The sequence below is a fragment of the Octopus bimaculoides genome, chromosome 24 (genome assembly GCF_046866305.1).
Source record: "Octopus bimaculoides isolate indiv1 chromosome 24, ASM4686630v1, whole genome shotgun sequence".
Classification (NCBI taxonomy): domain Eukaryota; kingdom Metazoa; phylum Mollusca; class Cephalopoda; order Octopoda; family Octopodidae; genus Octopus; species Octopus bimaculoides.
The window spans coordinates 21,605,267-21,625,411 of NC_142951.1; the positions used below are offsets into that span (position 1 = coordinate 21,605,267).

General features: G+C 37.3%; 2 protein-coding genes across 11 annotated transcripts in view; both read right to left on the reverse strand.

Annotated features, from left to right (window-relative positions):
• Window positions 1–5,912, reverse strand: part of LOC106875175 (uncharacterized) — a 55,844-nt gene extending 49,932 nt beyond the window's left edge. Inside the window, exons 1-2 of one of the 3 annotated variants that reach the window (XM_014923207.3) lie at window positions 4,211–5,912; window positions 3,522–3,773 (exon numbers count right to left, since the gene is read on the reverse strand). In XM_014923207.3, the coding sequence (XP_014778693.1) occupies window positions 3,522–3,534 (13 nt within the window). In that variant the 5' untranslated portion in view covers window positions 3,535–3,773; window positions 4,211–5,912. Of the gene's footprint in view, window positions 1–3,521; window positions 3,872–4,210 lie in introns of those variants that run through there. The other 2 variants (XM_014923209.3, XM_052976563.2) reach the window with 2 other exon arrangements.
• A 3,526-nt stretch (window positions 5,913–9,438) lies between these two features.
• The window catches only part of LOC106875169 (ADP-ribose pyrophosphatase), a 111,703-nt gene continuing 100,996 nt past the window's right edge, over window positions 9,439–20,145 (reverse strand). For all 8 annotated transcript variants that reach the window (XM_014923199.3, XM_089340958.1, XM_089340960.1 and 5 more), the window contains one exon: window positions 9,439–19,793. In XM_014923199.3, the coding sequence (XP_014778685.1) occupies window positions 19,681–19,793 (113 nt within the window). In that variant the 3' untranslated portion in view covers window positions 9,439–19,680. The remainder of the gene's footprint in view (window positions 19,794–20,145) is intronic.

Here is a 20,145-nt window from a genome sequence, read left to right on the forward strand (position 1 = left end):
CTGCTTGACAACTGGTACTGGTGTATTTACATCCCTGTAACTTAGTGATTTGACAAAAGAGACTGACATAATAAATACTAGGTTAAAAAAAAATGTCCTGGGGGTCGATTTGTTTGAAGAAAACCCCTCAAGGCAGTGCCCCAGCATGGCTGCAGTCAAATGACTGAAACAAGAAGAAAAATCTCTAGATCCTAGAAACCTGACCATCTTGGTAAAAGTTGTTAAATATTAACAAGTGCAATGATCCCTTCAAGCTCTTAGTGTTTTAGATGTATGTTTGTGGGTTTGTCTCACCCTGACACTTTAGGGAATTTAGTTTCTATATTGCTTGGGAGTGGGGAAGGGCTGAAAGTAGAGAGGGGTCAAAATAATGTTGTTGGTGGTGATGGTGATGGTGATGGTGGTGTGATAATGGTGTAGAGTTGGTAGTGATGGTGTCTTAATAGTTGTCATTGTTGTGTAGCCGCACATTCAACTTGTTTGTATAGTCCCATGTCACACAAGTAGTCAACAGAATGACATGATGTGACTCACAGATCCATTTTCTCAGTAAGACTTGTCTCTGCCTAGCTGAGGATACAGCACACTCTGACATGCAGTGATGAATCATATAGAAGCAGGTACAGTATAACAGACTAGATATACTGTACTATCTTCACAGCTTGGTCTACTCCTGCACTAATGCACACTCCAGCATGCAGTGATAAATCATATGGAGTCAAGTGTGACGTATTGAACTCTCGTCTCTGTCCACTCTTTCTGCACTCCTAAAGATGCTGCACGCTCCAGCAAGTAGTGATGAATGACAGGATACACTGTGACATTCAGGACATAAGTGGACACTTCATTGTCCAGTCCGGTTTTGTGCTCCTGTAAATATTGCATACACTGATGAGTAGTGATAAATCATGTTGAGTTCAGCCTAACAGTCTAGAGCAGGGGTTTTCAAACTTTTTGACTTGCGGACCCCCTTATAAACGCTTATGAAATTTATACATAAATATTTGCTTAAAATAACATATATTTTTACATTTATTTATTCAACAGTATTTAACAAATAGGGTTATTGTCAATTAAAAGATTTCGATTTAAAAACATATATAAAATCAAATTGCCCATAAAAAGCATTTGCTGTCTATGGACCCCCTGTGGTCCACGGACCACAGTTTGAAAACCCCTGGTCTAGAGACATGGCACTCCCTATACTATCTCTCTCCGGCTCTTCTACACTGCCCTTGGCCTGAATAGCCACCTCAGACACCAGCACCCTTCACAATCATTTGCTATGGATTAACGACCCAGATATGAATTAACGTTGCCACTGCTGCCACCAACTGTCCAATATAGGGTGGCAAGATGGTAGAATCTTTAGCACACCAGGCTAAATGCTTAGCAGCTTTTCATTCGTCTTTATGTTCTGAGTTCAAATTCCACCAAGGTTGACTTTGCCTTTCACCTTTTCGGGGTTGATAAAGAAAATAAACCAGTTGAACACTGGGGTCGACGTAATCAACTTAACCCATCCTCCAAACTCGTTGCTCTTGTGCCATAATTTGAAATCAATATATTCTTGTACCCTCGAATATTTTTGCGGTGAACACAGCAAATGTGGACAGGGTGGAATTGTTTAGCATGTAGCAGTTGCTATTGTTTTGCCCTTATTCTTGGTGGTGTGCATTCCAGCATGGTGCTTGAACCAGTGAGGCTATCGATGTTGCAGCTATTACTGTGCATGTCCAATATGAACGAGAGAGATAGGGTTTTTTTAGGATAGTATTGAAGCACTGTTTTGGGTATGTGTCTGGGGATGTGCCTAGGGATGCTTCAGAATATTCTGGGTCGGCACTTATTCGTAATAATGCTAAAGTGGGGTTTTCGAAATAAGTGTATCACTGTAAATGTGAGTGGGCACTGTTAAATAGTGAGGAGCAGTGCTATCCAGTGCACTCCCTTAGTGATGGGCATGGTATGTGTAGGAGTATCCAGAAGTGTTTTTTTTTTTTCCATATAGTGATACTGACTGTGGGACTTACACCTGGCAATGGCAACAAATTGTGACCTCCTCTTATATTAAAATGGTCTTTCAGCTTTGATATTTTTGTTTCATTGAAGGTGGAAAGCAGGCAGAAACATCAGCACGCTGGGCAAAATGCTTAGCAACAAGTCATCCCATCTTTATGCTCTGAGTTCAAATTCCGCTGAGGTCGACTTTGCCCTTCATCCTTTCGGGGTTAATAAAATGAGTTCCCGTTGAACACTGGGATCGATGAAATCAACTTATCCCTTTCTCTGAAATTGCTGGTCTTGTGCCAAAATTTGAAACCAATAGTTTTGTTTCATTGCATTGCAGAGTGCTGTCTGTGTTGAACCTGTTATGATACAGAGTGTACTGTTTTGTATTCTTGTTTTTTGTATGTGTGTGTTTATGGTGGTTTGTTATGAAGGGATCTGGAGCCCTTGACTAGCAAAGTCCAGGTTGGATCAAATGCATAGCTTGCCCTACAGTTGTCTTTTTTTTTCAAGACTGCATGGGAAGTTGTTAGTGATGGGGGTGTGTTGTTGATGTTGATGGTGATGGTGTGTTTGTAATGGTGTGCTGTTGATGAAAATGATAGTCTTGTTGATGATGACACTGCATCAATGTTGTTGGTGATGGTTATATTGGCTGTGATGGTGATGTATTGATAGTGCGTCGATGAAGGTGAGTTGATAGCTGTTGTTGTTGTATAACCTCAGGTCGTTCTGATCCAAGAGTCCCGTGTCACAACCCACCCCGCCAGTCTTGTCTTCCTAGTAATACCATCTCTCCACCCTACTGAGGACCGTATGACACACTCGAATCATATGAGTGCAATGTGATACTGGATATATTGCACACTTTCACTTGTCCACACAATCTCTGGTGGTGGTCACAGTCGGGTAAAGTGGACTCGGTGTGTAAACATGTAGAGACTCTGTCATTAGGTGAGAAGAGAGGCAGTGTTGTGTTGACAGTGGTGTCAACGGTGGTGTTGGTCTTGATGTCAACGTAAAGAAGAGGGGGGGGAGTCGTGTTCGTAGGTGGAGGATGTGGAGATAATTGAGGAGTAAAAGTGATGATGGTCTTAGTAGAGGTTCAGTGTGGTGGCTGAACAAAAGGTGTTCACGGTTGGAGGACAAGGAGATAGCACAGAGGACAGAAATGTAACGAATTAGAACAGGTGGCGGAAGGTAAGAGTGTAGGTTATGGTGGTGATATTAGTTATGGTAGTCGCTAGTGAGAAGATATAACATCATCTTTTTTTATCACTACCTTATACTAGATTTATACACGTCGTCAGAACTTTAAATATTCTTAACACACGAAGATATACATACATATATATTACTTACATACCACGCATATTACATAGCTCTCTCGCTCTCTTTCTCTCTCTCTCTCACACACATACACTTATACATTACAAACACATCACTGAGACGTACTACACACGGTTTTTGTTGTTACATTTACGTAGATTTGTTACAAGTTCAATCCTTACCTTCAGCAGTCATTGGGGCGGGGGATGTTCTCTCGCCTCGCTTTTTATATATTTCACAGAGACATAAACACTTGTTGTCATTGTTGTCGACGGTGCTATATTTATATATTTATACTGACATTACATTTATGTTGTTATATTTACGTTGAAGTTGTTATTGCTATTATTACAGATGTGTCATGTGTTTGATCTCTGGAACATTAATGCACCATTGATGTGTTAGACAGGTTACTGTTGTTATTACTGCTGCTGCTGAGGTAGACAGAAAGACAAGATATGGAAAATGATGAATGCATGTGCGTGCGCGCGTGCTTACACACAGACATACATATATGTACGTACTTATATATATATATATATATATATATATATATATATATATATATATAGATAGATAGATAGATAGATAGATAGATAGATAGATAGATAGATAGACAGATAGATAGACTGGCTGATAGCTAACAAGCTAGACAGACAGACAGATGAATAGGACAGACAGAAAGACAGATAGAGTCAGAGAGATAGATGGACAGACAGATGAAAAGGACAGACAGAAAGATAGATAAAGAGAGATAGATGGATAGACAGACAGATAGACGGATAAACAGCCAGGTAGATGGACAGAGACAGTCAAGATAGATATATAGGTGAACAGATATATAGATAGGTAAATAGATAAACAAACAGACCGACAGACAAGAGAGGCAGATGAGATAATTTTTGATGCTGCTTTTCTTGCAGTTGTAGTAATTGTCAGTTAATATTCCATGTGAAGTAGTTTCGATTCTCTCACGGAACACCGTTTAAAATGATTCCACGGTGGATGGAAGTTGTTGTAAGATGGTGTTGTTTGTTATTATCGTTATAATAAACCTGATGGTTTAGCCATTGTCTGTCTCCATTCTAAGATATCCTTCCGTAAGGTTCTTCGGTGACAGTTGCCGAAAGAAACCGTCTGTCTTTCTGAATAAGAAAATACACACCAACAAATGGTGTTCGTATTTAGTGGGATGGAGAAAAAGAGAGATAGAGATGAAGAAAGGTAGATAGACAGAGAAAGACCAAGTTGAATGAGGTATATATAATTATACACATACACACTCACAGTCAGAGTGGAAAAGATGTGGATAGAAAGGTAGATGTACAAATAGAGTTTGAATGAAATACAGAGAGATACAGAATGACAGGTATGGAAAGATAAAGATAAATAGAATGGGTGTATGAGAGAGGCAGATTGATGTATAATAAAGCCTGACGAAGTCAGATTAATTGGAGAGAATGGGAGGGACTGAAAGTGGGAGTTCGAGTGGAAGAGACAGGTGATAGAAAAGGTTGAAATAGAGAGAAGGAGTAAGAAAGGAGAGACAGACAGAAAAGAAGAAGAAGAGTAACAGTAGTAGGATATGACCACAACGTGGGCGGAGGGAGAGTCAGGGGAGTGGGAGAAAACGAGGGTCAGGAGAGAGAGGGAAAGGGAGAGCGAACAAGAAAGTGCGGGTTTGTGAGCATTTTAGAGTGAGAGAGGGGATGAGAAAGTAGTAGTAGTAGTAGTAGTAGTAGTAGTAGTAGTAGTAGTGGTAAGAAACGACGTCAATATTGTGGGCGGAAGAAAAAAGGGAGATAGGAATACAGTGTGTTTTGGGCGAAAGAGAGAGAGTGAGTATTGGAGTGAAAGGAGAAAAGAAGAGAAAGAAATAACAAAGACTAGTAGTAGGTAGAGGAGGGGAGGGATAGTTAATGTGTAACAGCGGAGGGAAGAGGAAAGTGAAAGAGAGAAGAATGACAAAGAGTTGCGACAGCAGGAAACACTGTTAGTATAAGCGTAGGTGGGAGAAGGGAAAAAGAGAAGGAGAAGGATAGATCAGAGGGTGGAAGTACAACCGCCGAGGGAGGCGGGAAAGAATGTGGGTGGTGAGAAAGAAGCGTTAGGAGGAGAAATATTACCTGATAGAAAAAACAGAAAGCATAAAGCGAGGGGGAGAGAATTAAAAAGACTAAAAATAGGCTTGAGTAGGAGGATTGTCGAAAATGAAACTAGAATGAATGAAAAAAGAGAGAGAGATAATAGAATTGAGATCGAGGAAAGAGGGTGATTTATTTTCAGGTCTAAGATAGAGAGAAAGAGACAAAGAAATGGATAGGGGAAGACAGAAGGAAGAAGGCTAGGTGGATGAAGAGGATAATAGCGTATCAAGATAGGGAAAACAAAACAGAGAGGAAGAAAGAACAGGAGAAAGAAAGAAGAAAAGGAAGGAGGAATAGTGTCTGACAAAATTGAAGAAATTAAAAGAACGAATGACAAAAGCTAAGATGGAGAAAAGGAAAGAAGAGGTCTGAGAGAAAGAGAGAGAAATTAGGACAGAATGCGAGAAATAAATTGAGAAAAAGACAGAGAGAAAATTTGTGAATTTACTACTGTAAGAAGGATGAAAAAGAAAGAAGAGGTGAAGCAAAACAAGCGGAGAGGGGGTGAAAGGATGCGATGGTAAGAGTGAGTAGCACTAGTAGAGAGATAGATAATTAGAAGCATTGTGAGTGGGAGACAGGTTAAGTAAGGAAGAGTCGAAAGAGAAAGAAAGGGAGGAAAAAGAAGTGGGAGGAAAATAGACGGAAACGTAGAGAGTGGGTGGTTTGAGAGATGACGTAACTAATTGGATAAAGTTGGTTGCTGGTTGCTATTAGCAACCACTGAGTAAGTCTGCGCATTGTAAATCGATTGGTTTAGTCTGGCTGTCGCAGAATTATTTTTTCTTTTATTTGTGTCTTGTTTTCTTTTCTGCGTTTTGGTTGATTAATTTGAAATATTTTAATTTAGCATTATCAAGGGAGGCGACTCGAAGACATACAATGTTAATGTTATTACCAAAGTATAAGTACGACGAGCGTTGTGAATGAGTAAAGAAGATGTACAGAGTAAATGTATCTAGTCACAGTGGGATTTGGCTTCATGCAAGGTGAAGTGAAGTGGAGTGCTCATCAACAGCTTGGAATAAGGATCACAATGATGGGTGAGCGGGATTTGATGAGCTGCAAAGAAAGTGAAACCGATCAGTTTGAAGTTGTCAATAAGTACCTCGTAGATCTAATATCACACTATAACTTAATGCATAGTCAGAATTCTGTATATATTTTATCAATATTTCAATAAACTTTATCATTTAAAAGTATGGCAGTTTATTCACAAGATATTTGTCTGTCTGACTCATTATTTACCTATCTGTCTGCTGTTTAACTATATTCCAACCAAACACATTTGTAACAAAGGAAGGCTTCTTTACATATTAGAAAATAATTTGTCACATTGATAGGGAAGGTGTTCATACTATACAATAAATGGAAACATTCAAATGAAATAACATGACACACACAGAAAATCTTTGTTCGAAACTCAACATTTGAGCAAATTTTTACATATTCAGGCATCGTGGTGTGTTTCTTCAATCATTCCTGGTTGAATATACAGCTGTAAAAACAGCTATTAGGAGAGTGTACACTAAACTCAGCTCAAGACACTGAATTTTTGGCACTCAATTTGGCTGTATTTGTAGGCCTCACTCATGGAAGTTTCTAGTCAGACTACCAAACTATCCTGTGAACAACAGCCGTTTGTTGGATAAAATCGTGGTTGTGCATATGATCGAATTGTGATTTCTATGTGGCAAAACGCTTGACTGAATCCAATTCTATACACACATCAGCTCTCTGGACACCAATATGCTCAGAAAAATACAGAAGAAAAAGGACATCCATAGACCATTGATCAGGAGTTTGCAAATCTGGTACCTAAGATGTGCCTTCAGTTTCATGCCTATCATTATCGGAGCAACAGGACATACACCAACCAGTCTGGAGCAAAATATGGCTGAATTTGGGTTCTTGGGAAGAGAAAACAACCTAATTATTACATGACAAATGTAATAATTAATTAATTATGGCTGAATTTGGGTTCTTGGGAAGAGAAAACAACCTAATTATTACATGACAAATGTAATAATTAATTATGGCTGAATTTAGGTTCTTGGGAAGAGAAAACAACCTAATTATTACATGACAAATGTAATAATTAATTAATTATGGCTGAATGTGGGTTCTTGGGAAGAGAAAACAACCTAATTATTACATGACAAATGTAATAATTAATTAATTATGGCTGAATTTGGGTTCTTGGGAAGAGAAAACAACCTAATTATTACATGACAAATGTAATAATTAATTAATTATGGCTGAATTTGGGTTCTTGGGAAGAGAACACAGCTTAATTATTACATGACAAATGATCCCAATATCTGGAAGAGTAAAAATCTGCAAGACCTTCTTGAAATTTAAAGGGTTGTCACAATTGTGTGTGGCTGAATGTATGCAGCAACACCTTGTGAACAATTAATAAACAGCTTGACTGCTCCAATGCCTTAGCCTCACCATTGAGGTAATGCTGTGAGCATGTTGCTTTGCCTTAGTAGGTTTTGTTAAACCTTGTGGTGTACAACCAATTGAAGCACATTGTGTTGAATTAACTCTTTCGTTACCAACCAGGCTGAAACTGGCTCTGGCTCTGTAGTACAAATGTCTTGTTTTCATAAGTTCTAAGTTAAAATCTTCCACCAAGCCTTAGTCACAATTTAAGTTCTTAACACTAGCTTCATGATAACTGAGTTATTTTACTAAATTCTTTGTTATATTTAAAGTAATTGAAAGAAACATGGAGCATCTCAAAATAAATACAGTAACAAAAGGGCTCTCTGAACACCAACAGCCTCAGGCTGACTAAAGCCTTGTGAATGAATTTGGTAGACAGAAACTGAAAGAAGCCCATATGTGTGTCTGTGTTTGTCCCCCACTATTGCTTGATAATCGATGTTGTCCCCATAACTTAGCTGTTCAGCAAAAGAGACTGATAGAATAAGTGCTAGGCTTACAAAGAATAAGTCCTGGGGTCGATTTCTTTGACTAAAAAACCCTTTAAGGCGGTGTTCCTGTATGGCCACAGTCAAATGAATGAAATAAGTAGGAGAATAAAAGAATATATAACACGTTATGTATATGATACATATATAATAAAAAAAAACACATTAAAATACAAAGGATCCTCCGACTTTAATGCCCTTGCAATAGTACTTCAGCCACTTCATGAAGGACCCATGGAAGTCCACCAGAGTGAAGGTGTCCAGGACCCTTTCTATAGCCTCCTTCATCTTCTCAATGTCTTCAAAACAACTGCCCCTGAAGTTCTCCTTCAGCTTGGGGAACAAGCAAAAGTGGAAGAGAGCAAGGTCTGGACTATATGAAAGACGAGGAACAGTTTTGATGCTCATTTCTGTAAAGTAGTTTTTTTTACCAGGATTCTCGTCATTGAGCACTCTGGGAACAAATTTTGCACACAGTAAAACACAGTATTGATTTATAAAAAATGTTTAATATACTTTGTAGGTCCATGGCTCAATAGTTAGAGTGTTAGGCTCACAATCATAAGGTAGTGAGTTTGATTCCCGGACTGGTTTGTGTCTTATGTTCTTGAGCAAGATACCTTATTTCATATTGCTCCAGTTCACTCAGCTGTAGAAGAGTGGCGATATCACTGGTGTCTAGCTGTATTGGTCTTTGCCTTACTCTTGTATAACATTGTTGGCATGGAGAGTGGGAACTGGTATGCATGGGTGACTGCTGGCCTTCCATAAACAACCTTGCCTGGACTTGTGCCTTGGAGGGTAACTTTTTAGGAGCAATCCCATGGTCATTCATGACTGAAGGGGGATCTTTATCCTTTACATTGATAATATTGTTATAGGCTGGAATGCCCTTGGGCATAGGTCTTCTCTATCAAGGATGACCTGGGACTAAACATACACATTAAAATTTCATACCTAAAACTTGAACATTATTATCAAATAGGAGAGTACAAATATAAATGAAGACAAGATTTAATTATTTAATTAAATAATTGTGATATTTATTTTACACAGGAAACAGAGATGGCAATTTTAATAATAATGTTAAAATAATAATAATAATAATAATAATAATAATAATAATAATAATTCTTTTTAAATTTTGGCACAAGGCCAGCAACTTTTGAGAGCAAGAGGGTAGTTGATGACATCAAACCTGGTGTTCAACTGGTACATATTTTATTGAGCCTGAAAAGATGAAAGGCAAAGTGGATCTTGGTGAAATTTCTACTGAGAATGTAAAGAGCAGGAAGAAATGTTGCTAAGCATTTCATCTGATGCACTAATGATTCTGTCAGCTTGCTGCCTAAATAATAATAATAATAATAATAAATATAATAACAATAATGGTTTCAAGTTTTGTCACAAGAGCAGCAATTTTGGGGGAGGAGATGAGGCGATTACATCGACCCCAGTTTTTAACTGGTACTTATTTTATCAACCCCCCGAAAGGATGAAAGGCAAAGTCAACCTCGGCGGAATTTGAACTCAGAGCATAGTGACGGCAAAATACCACTAAGCATTTTGTCCAGCGCGCTAATGATTCTGCCAGCTCTCTGCCTTATCAATGATAATAATAATAATTCTTTCTATTATAAGCATAAGGCCTGAAATTTCAAGGGAGTAGGTAAGCTGATTACATCAATCTCAGTGTATAACTGGTACTAATTTTATTGACCCTGAAAGGATGAAAGACAAAGCCAACCTTGGCAGAATTTGAACTCAGAATGTGAAGACAGACAAAAAGCCACTAAGCATTTCACCTGGCGTGCTAACGACTCTGCCAGCTTGCTGCTTTAATAATAATAATAATAATAATAATAATAATAAAAATAATGATAATCCTTTCTCTTGAAGGCACAAGGCCTGAAGTTTTGGGAGAACAGACTAGTTGATTACATTGACCACAGAACTCAACTGGTACTTAACTTATTGGCCCTGAAAGGATGAAAGCCAAAGTCAACCTTGGTGGAATTTGAACTCAGAATATAGCGATGGGTGAAATACTGCTAAGCATTTTGCCCAGCATGCTAATTACTCTGCCAGCTTGTCACCATAATAATAATTAACAATAATAATAATAATAATAATAATGATCCTTTCTGCTATAGGCACAAGACCTGAAATTTGGCGGGAGGGGACTAGTCGATTACATCAACCCCAGTGTTTCACTGGTACTTATTTCATTGACCCCGAAAGGATCATAATAATAAGGGGGCATAAAAAAAGTGTGGGGTGATACCACTGAAGTCAGGTAGAATTGATAAGACAGAAGGAATTATATTACCAGATGGGTAAATTATGGAGTAAATTGATGACGACAGGTATAAGTAATTAGGCATCCTAGAAACAGACTGAATGAAAGAGAAGAAAGTGAAAGAGCTGTTATCAAAGGAATATAAATAGGAACTGAAATTGGTGTTAAAGACAAAGTTAAGTGGTAGGAATAAGATACTGGCTGTCAACACATGGGCCATTGAAGCTCTAAGGTAGAGTGCTGGTGTGATAGAGTGGAGAAGTGATGAACTTAAGGAGCTTGATAGAAGATCAGGAAAATGATGAAATTATAAGGGGCCCTACACCTCCAAAGTAACATTGACAGAGTGTCTTTATTGTAACAGAAAGGAGGAAGAGGTTTCATTAGCTGTGATAGTCTGAGGAAAATAATTTGGCAGGATATTTAAAGAATTCAAAAGAGAGATTGATGGCAGGAGTAAGAAAGATAAAAGTCCTAAGCAGTAATGAAACAAAGGAAAAGGGAGAATTTAAACAAAACAAAAGGAATCATACCTTGAATAGACAGAGAGGGAAAAAATGTATGGTCAAATTTTGCCTGAAACAGTTGACGTAGATAGGATCTGGGAATGGACTAGGAAAAGCAACTTGAAAGTCAAAACTGAAGCCCTTGTCTATGCAGTCCAAGAACAGGCACTGAGGATGAACTATGTCAAGTTCAATATTGACAAGTCAGTGATTTTCCCACTTTGTAAGTTGTGTGGTGAAAAAGGTGAAACAACAAACCACATTATCAGGGAATGTAAGATGCTTGCACAGAAAGAGTACAAGAGAAGGCACGACAACATTACCAGATTGGTTCACTGGAAGCTTTGTCATAAGTATGACACGAGCAGAAGTGAGAAATGGTATGAGCACCAACTGGAAAGGGTTGCTGAAAATGAACAATATAAGATCTTGTGAGATATGACCATCCAGTGTGACCGTCTTATTGTGGGTAGAAAACCTGACATTGTTGTCGCTGAAAAGATGAAGAACAACAAAGCAATTATTGTGGATACTGCTTCACCATGGGACACAGGGTGAATGAGAAGGAAAGTGAGAAAATTGAGAAATATCAGGAAGGAAATTAGGAAACTAGGGAGAATCAGGCACTTAAAAGTGGCATCAATTGTGGTTGGCACACTGGGAGCAGTTAGTAAAAGATTGGATATATGGCTAGAGATGCTAGGAAATACCATCAGGACAAGACTGTTGCAGAAAACAACCTTGTTAGGAACAGCAAGGATTCTAAGGAAGGTGTTAGAAAGGTGAAGGAGAAGGAATGAACCAAAGGACCTTCGGCCATTGGATATGACTTGCTCTTTTGGTATAGTGTTGGTATAACATGTCAGAGTAAAAGGGTCATGAATGATGATAATAATAATAATAATAATAATAATACTGATGGTTTCAATTTTTGGCACAAGGCCTGCAAGTTTGGGGAGGGGATAAGTTGATTACATCAATCCCAGTGCTCAACTGGTACTTATTTTATCGACTCCAAAATGATGAAAGGTAAAGTCAACCTCGGCAGAATATATGTAAAAATGTAAAGCTGGACAAAATGCCATTAAGCATTTTGCCCAGCATGCTAATGATTCTGTCAGCTAACCACCTTAATAATAATAACAACCATTACAATGCAGTAGAAGACAGTGGCTTTCATGGCTTCTGATTGGAAGTGTTAACATGTACATATTTTGTCTTGGTATAAAGGATGGGTTACAGCAAATATTCTGCTCAATTCCACAGATTTGCTTGTCAGTTGTTTGATATTAACCAGTTGAGCATGTCCCTTAGTGGCTCCTGATCATGAGCAGAAGTAATGGGGGGGGGAGCATCATAGCCATGTGTTGAGAGGAATTCTGTGGGGTTTGAATACTTCATCTCTGGAAACATGGGTGTTTTGCTCGTCATCGTCAAACAACCCTTATCCAGGGACCTTTTGAATGGAATGAGCTACTTTATCTGAAGAAAATTCTAACAGTGCCTTACCTGCAAGGTCATATGGGTATATTGGGCTTCATATATTTGTACCCCAGCATCACTTAGATAGCATCCGCTGCTCACTCACACAATAATAATAATTGTTTCTAATTTAGATAGAAAAATATAGCAGCAAGCTAGCAGAATTATTACCATGCCAAACAAAATGCTTAGCAGCATTTTGTCTGTCTTTGCTTTCTGAATTCAAATGCCTTCAGGTCGACTTTGCTTTCATCCTTTCGGGGTTCAATAAAATAAGTACCAGTTGAAAATTGGAGTCAATGTAATTGACTTAAACACCACCACACACAAAATTGCTGGTCTTGTGCCAAAATTTGAAACCAATTTAGATAGAAAACCTGAAATTTTGAAGAGAGGAAGCTAGTTAATGAAATCAACCCTGGTGCTTGACTGGTTCTTTAGTTTATCAAACTTGGAGTGATGAAAGGCAAAATTAACCTCAGTGGATTTTGAACCCAGAACGTGAAGGTTTGGTGCTCTAGCGATTCTGCCAATCCATCCATCACTTTTTGATTTTCAACCTTTCAGCGGTTGAGTAAGACAAACTCAGCAAACAGGACATAAAATAACAACAACAACAATTACGACAACAGCAAACTGCCACTTGTTTTCATTTTTGGTTTAAACATTTTCATTAATAAGAAAATTTCATTATACCTGCCCAAATAACATAACAGTACAAACAACCACACATCATTTCTATCATAGCAGCATCACTGAAACCCTTAAACACACACACATCTACTATAATACTAGCTTGTAATTTTTTTTATCATTTTGAAATAATAGTCATAATAAGGCTTTCTACTAAAGGCACAGTTCAGCAGTTTTGAGGGGAGGGAGCAAGTCTATTACAACGACCCCAAAAAATGACAAACCGTTCCATGCTTTGCTTGGTATTTATTATTTTATCATTATTATATATGTTCATATATATTATTTTATTATTGGTATTTTATTTTATCAACCCTGAAAGGATGAAAAGCAAAGTCCATCTCTGTGGCATTTGAACTCAAAGGGTAAAGCTGGAAGAAAAGTTACTAAACATTTTAACCAACACACTAATGATTCCACCAGCTTGCTGCCTTAATAATAATAAGAGTAATCCTTCTTGTTATAGGTACAAGGCCTGAAATTTTGTGGGAAAGGGGCCAGTCAATTATATTGACCCCAATGCTCAACTGGTACTTAGTTGGATACTGAGGTTCATGTAATTGACTAGCCCTTTCTCCCAAAATTCCAAGCCTTGCACCTATAGTAGATATCATCATCATCATCATCATTATTATTATCATCATCAATTTGAGCTGGCAGAATTATAATATGCCAAACAAGGTTAGCAGCGTTTCTTCCATCTTTACATTCTGAGTTCAAATTCTGCCAAGGTCGATTTTGCCTTTCATCCTTTCGGTGTTAATAAAATAAGTACCAGTTGAGCACTGGGGTTCAATGTAATTGACTAGCCTTCTCCCATAAAATTTCAGGCCTTGTGCCTGAAGTAGTAAAGATTATTTTTACTATAGCCAAATTATAATTAAATGATTCATTATAATAGCATGAATATGGATCTGTTAGTTTTGACAGTGAGTTTTCTAGTTATTTGATTGACTAAACTAGCAACTTGTTAACTTCACATTTAAGCGGCTGTGGATTCTGCAGACATGTGTATTCTTAATGTGTTCGCAGGCAGAAATAAACTATGGTAACACAATATGATAAAACGGGAATTTTGAATTATAGACACAAACCATGCATTGAGTTTCCATCTATCCACAAAGTTTAGGACAGCCTCAGGTTATGATAAAAGGCACATGTCCAGAACGGGACACAGTTGGATCAAAACTTAGAATCCCATAACTGTGAAGGGAAATTTTCAACCACTGACTCATGTCTGCATTCATATAAAATGGTGTGAGTGTGTGTGTGTGTGTGTGTGTAATGTTTACAAGGATTTGTCCACAGTGTTGCTGTTTTAACCTCAAGACACACACTCAGATCAAATCACTTACAAAACAAATACATCTCAGGAAAAAATATACACACACACACACACACACATATATATATATACATAAATACAGACATACACACACATACATATATATACACATGCACATGCATATATACACATATATGTATGTATTATTGTTACAAAGAAAAGGTCAGCAGTGACTTCAAAGTTTTGGCTCAGTTGCCTCTGTCTGTTAAAGGCACCTGAGTCAAAACTTCAAAGTCTCTGTTAAACCTTTTCCTTATAAAAATAGGATGCGACTGATACTCTGCTTAAATGTATTGAGTAATCTGTCAATTAATGCATAACTGTGTATAAACCCAAATAATATGTGTATGTGTATGTGTGTGTGTGCATATCTATATATACATACATACACACACACACATGCATACATATATATACACACACATACATATATACACACACAAACATACATATATACATACACACATACATATATTTACATTATATATATATACACACACACACACACACACATATATATATTCTTTTTTGGAATAGCATGTCTTGAAGCACACACACAAAGCTATAGATAATCATATAAATATTAGGGTGAAAATCCCTTTTGGTCAGAAAAGTCAAAGGCTCCTGAGCGTCCAATAATACTATCCATATCACGTCCTCACTTTGTTGTTTTTTTGTTTCTTTGTTATTGTTTTTTTTAACTATATATATATATATATATATATATATATATATATATATAGAGAGAGAGAGAGAGAGAGAGAGAGAGAGATAGATAGATATAGATATCATAATCATCATCGTTTAATATCCATGTTCTATGCTGGCACGTGTTGGATGATTTGACAGGATCTGATGAGCTGAAGGACTGTATCACGTGCCAGTGTCTACTCTGGCATGGTCCCTACCTCAATCACTTTACAGTGTACACTGAGTGCTTTTCTCATGCTACTAACACTACTGGGAGTCACCATGTAGTTTGCAAGCCTACAAGACCCAAGGAGGGGCTTTATGCCAGCAGATGGAGTTAGAAGGGGTCAGGGAAGAGCTAGTTCTTGTAAAGGGAGCTGCATGTCTAAAAAGGATTTATGAAAAGAGAGAAATGAAATCAGCAGTAACTGCAAAAAGATAAATAATGCAGATGTGGTGTCCAATTTGTAAGAGTATATGGGAGAGGGGAGGAGGAAGGAGAGAAGGAGGGGTTCATGGAATAGGGGAAGGGCAACGTCTGCAAGGATTGGTAGGGTTGGGTTGAAGGGTGCTTATATTGTGGAGGTAGAGGGAAGTAAGAAGAGAGTGACAGGATTGTAACCATGAGATGAGATGATGTTCATAGGAGGCATCACCACAACCTCATTTAATTCCATGACTAGATGAAAGTCCCTTGAGGATCAATGTGTCCAAATTTCTGGCTACTAATGTGAAACCACAATATTTGGAAATTACTTCTGATACCAAATATTATACACAAATATATTTGGTATTTGTAATTACTGCTAAAGTATGGTTTCATGTCAATATCTGGGAATATTTTATACATACACACATACATATATACATACACACACAGAGATATATATTGTATATATATATATATATATATATATATAAAGTGAAGTATATTTGCCACTTAAATGTTCAGAGATTTAACATTGCTTATATATATATACATATATATATATATACATATATATATATATATATATATATATATATATATATATATGTATATATGTGTGTGTGTGTGTGTGTGTATTTTTTATTCTTTATTCTTTTATTTGTTTCGGCCATTTGACTGCGGCCATGCTGGAGCACTGCCTTTAATTGAACAAATCAACCCCAGGACTTATTCTTTGTAAGCCTAGTACTTATTCTATTGGTCGCTTTTGCTGAACCGCTAAGTTACGGGGACGTAAACAAGCCAATGTTGGTTGTCAAGCAATGTTGGGGGGAGGAGGAGACAAACACAGACACACACACATATATATATATATATATACGACAAGCTTATTTCAGTTTCCGTCTACTAAATCCACTCACAAGGCTTTGGTCGTCCCAAGGCTATAGTAGAAAACACTTGCCCTAGGTGCCACACAGTGGGACTGAACGCGGAACCATGTGGTTAGTAAGCAAGCTACTAACCACACAGCCACTCTTGTGCCTATATGTATATATATATATATATATATATATATATATATATATATATATATATATATATGTATATATATATATATATATATATATATATCAGGCACACGCCGTTGGTAACTACTCAGGGTAGGCGGTTGGTGATTTTCGTGTAGTAAAAACACACAAAAATAGGCGAAACACAGGCATGCAACTGAGTTGAAGGCAGATTTACTTCTGCCTTTATAGCACGTAAAGAAAACGGTGTTGTATGAGTGAGTGTACTACAGCTTTAGTATGTGTAGCTTGAATATTGAGACTGAAAAGCAGGGACGAATTATGCCTACCTAATCTACAAAAAAAAAAATGAAATATTTTGCATTTTATGCATAGTAATCAGAGTAACCTTCATAATTTTATTGAATTAGGAGCATATTTTGCCATAAAAGGAAAATGTTGCTATCGATCTGTTTCATTCAGGGTAGGCACTGCTTACCTTGCCTACCTAGACGGCATGTCCCTTATATATATATATATATATATATATATATATATATATGGATTGCTCATGTTCAGTCCACTGCAAGACAAAGGCCTCAGCATGTTTTCTCCACCAACCATGGTCTGATGTGGAGGCCATGAATTTGAGCTTGAGGTCAAACTGGTTTCGATTAGCCCACTCTGCCACAATGGCTTCACATGACTTGGCAGAGGGGTGGGTACAGTTTTTTATACTTGTACCCAGGAGTAGTTAAGTCGATTACACCAACTCAGTACTGAACTGGTACTTTCATTTAACGTCCGTTTTCCAAACTGGCATGGGTTGGACGGTTTGGTAGGGGCTGATTAGGCAGAAGACTGCACCAGACTTCACTGCTTGTTTTGGCAGGGTTTTTATGGCTGGATGCCCTTCCAAACATCAACTACTTTACAGAGTGATATATATATATATATATATATATATATATATAGGGTCCGGCAAAATGATCTGACACATTTGTAGGTTTAATAAAAGGCAAATAAATTAAAGTTACAAAAGAGTTTTTTTTCATTTTCGAAAGGTACATATAATGCCATTTTGTTTTCGCAGAGCATTGTGTTTGGAAATGCAACAAAATATCCCCAATGCATCTGTTGTGTTGTTCAGTGACGAGGCGCATTTTCATCTGTGTGCCACAGTGAATAAGCAAAACTTCAGATACTGGGCCTAAAACAACCCTCGTGAGTTGCATGAACGCCCTTTGCATTCTCCTCGGGTGACTGTGTGGTGTGCGGTATCAGAATTCGGTATATGGGGTCCATACTTCTTTGAAGAAGACAACGTTACAGTGACTGTGAACTCTGATCGATATTGTGAGATGCTAGAGAATTTTCTCAGACCCAAATTGAATATGCTCCACGATACGGAAAATGTTTGGTTTCAACAGGATGGGGCAACAGCCCACACTTCTCGACGTGCGATGGGAATTTTGAGGGAGATGTTTCCTGGTCATTTAATCTCATTGCGTGGTGACATCAGTTGGCCCGCCCGATCACCTGATTTAAATCCTTGCGATTTTTACCTCTGGGGATACCTCAAGTCAAAGGTATACATTAATCGCCCTCGATCTATTGAACAACTTAAAGATGCCATTCGTCAAGAAATTGCTGCCATTCCTCATGAAATGATCCGCCGAGTTATGGACAACTTTCATGAACGCCTTCGACAGTGTGTGGACAATGACGGCTCCCATTTGACTGATTTAATTTTTAAAACCAAATGAAACAAAATGGCATTATATGTACTTTCAAAAATAAATTATTTTTTTTGTTTCGTTACTTTTTTTTTTTTTTTTAATCCAAAAATGTGTCAGATCATTTTGCCGGACCCTATATATGCACACACACACACACTCATACATAAATATATATACATACTAATGCCGTTTTTATGTTAAGTTATAATAAAAACAATTTTATATTAAACTGAAGGATTACTCAGTACTTTTTGTAGAGTACATAGTTATTATTTGTTAACAGGAATTGTGATGACAGTGAATTCAAAGTCACTTTCAACGCTATTCTTGTTCAAGAATAATAAATATACATACATGTACATACATACATAAGTATACATACATGTATATAATATATATACACACACACATACATACACACATGTGGGGGCCATTCTGAAGCATGCACACACACACACACACACACACATATATATACATACATATATATAAATACACACACACATACATATATACAAACATGTTCTTATGTACAAAAAAAAAAAATTCTTAAACATGTCCCCAACCCTATTCCACTCCAAAATATTAATTTTAGTTATTTTTGTTTTGTTTTGTTTTAGTTCTAAAATTTTTCATTTTTGTTTTCAACCAGCAGCAAATAAAGAAATAAAGGAGAGAGAAAAAAGTTTTAAAAATAATTTTCTTTGATTCCAATGTAGATTTCTTATTTGTATTATTGTTGATGCTCATGTTGTTTTAAGCTCTCATGCGATGTTTATTTGTCTCATATATGTTGCATATCATTTGTGTGTATATGTGTGTGCATGTGTGTGTGTGTGTGTGTGTGTGTGTGTGTGTGTGTGTGTGTGTGTGTGTGTGTGTGTGTGTGTCTGGATGTACATGTTTGAGCATTACAAATGAGAGTAAAAATTTATTCATTCAAAATTGATGGTTCAAATCTGTCTCTACTTTGAGTTTTTCTGATTGAAATATGCGTGCATATATATATATATATATATATATATATATATATATATATATATATAAGAAGATGTGTGTTTTCATCACCAGCTGCCATTCAAGTCATTTGCTACTTTTTTCATAAACTCCCTGTGGTTAGCGTAAAGTTTGAGGTTTTGTGCTATATCAAGCCATTTCACACTGACAGCATCATCCCCTGAAACAATAAGAAACATTAATTAATAAAATGAAAGTAATTCATCGTCATCATCATCATCACCATCACCACCACCACCATCATCATCATCATCACCACCACCACCACCACCACTACCACCATCATCATTTAATGTCAGTTTTCCATGCTGGTATGGGTTGGACGGTTTGACCGAAACTAATGAGGCCAGAGGCCACATCAGGTTCCACTGTTTGTTCTGGCAGGGTTTCTATGGCTGGATGCCCTTTTTAACAATGACCACTCCATAGAGTGTGCTGGGTGCTTTTAAGGTGGCACCAACACATGTGCTTTTTATGTAGCACCAGTGCCAGTATCAATTCTTCTGTAGTAT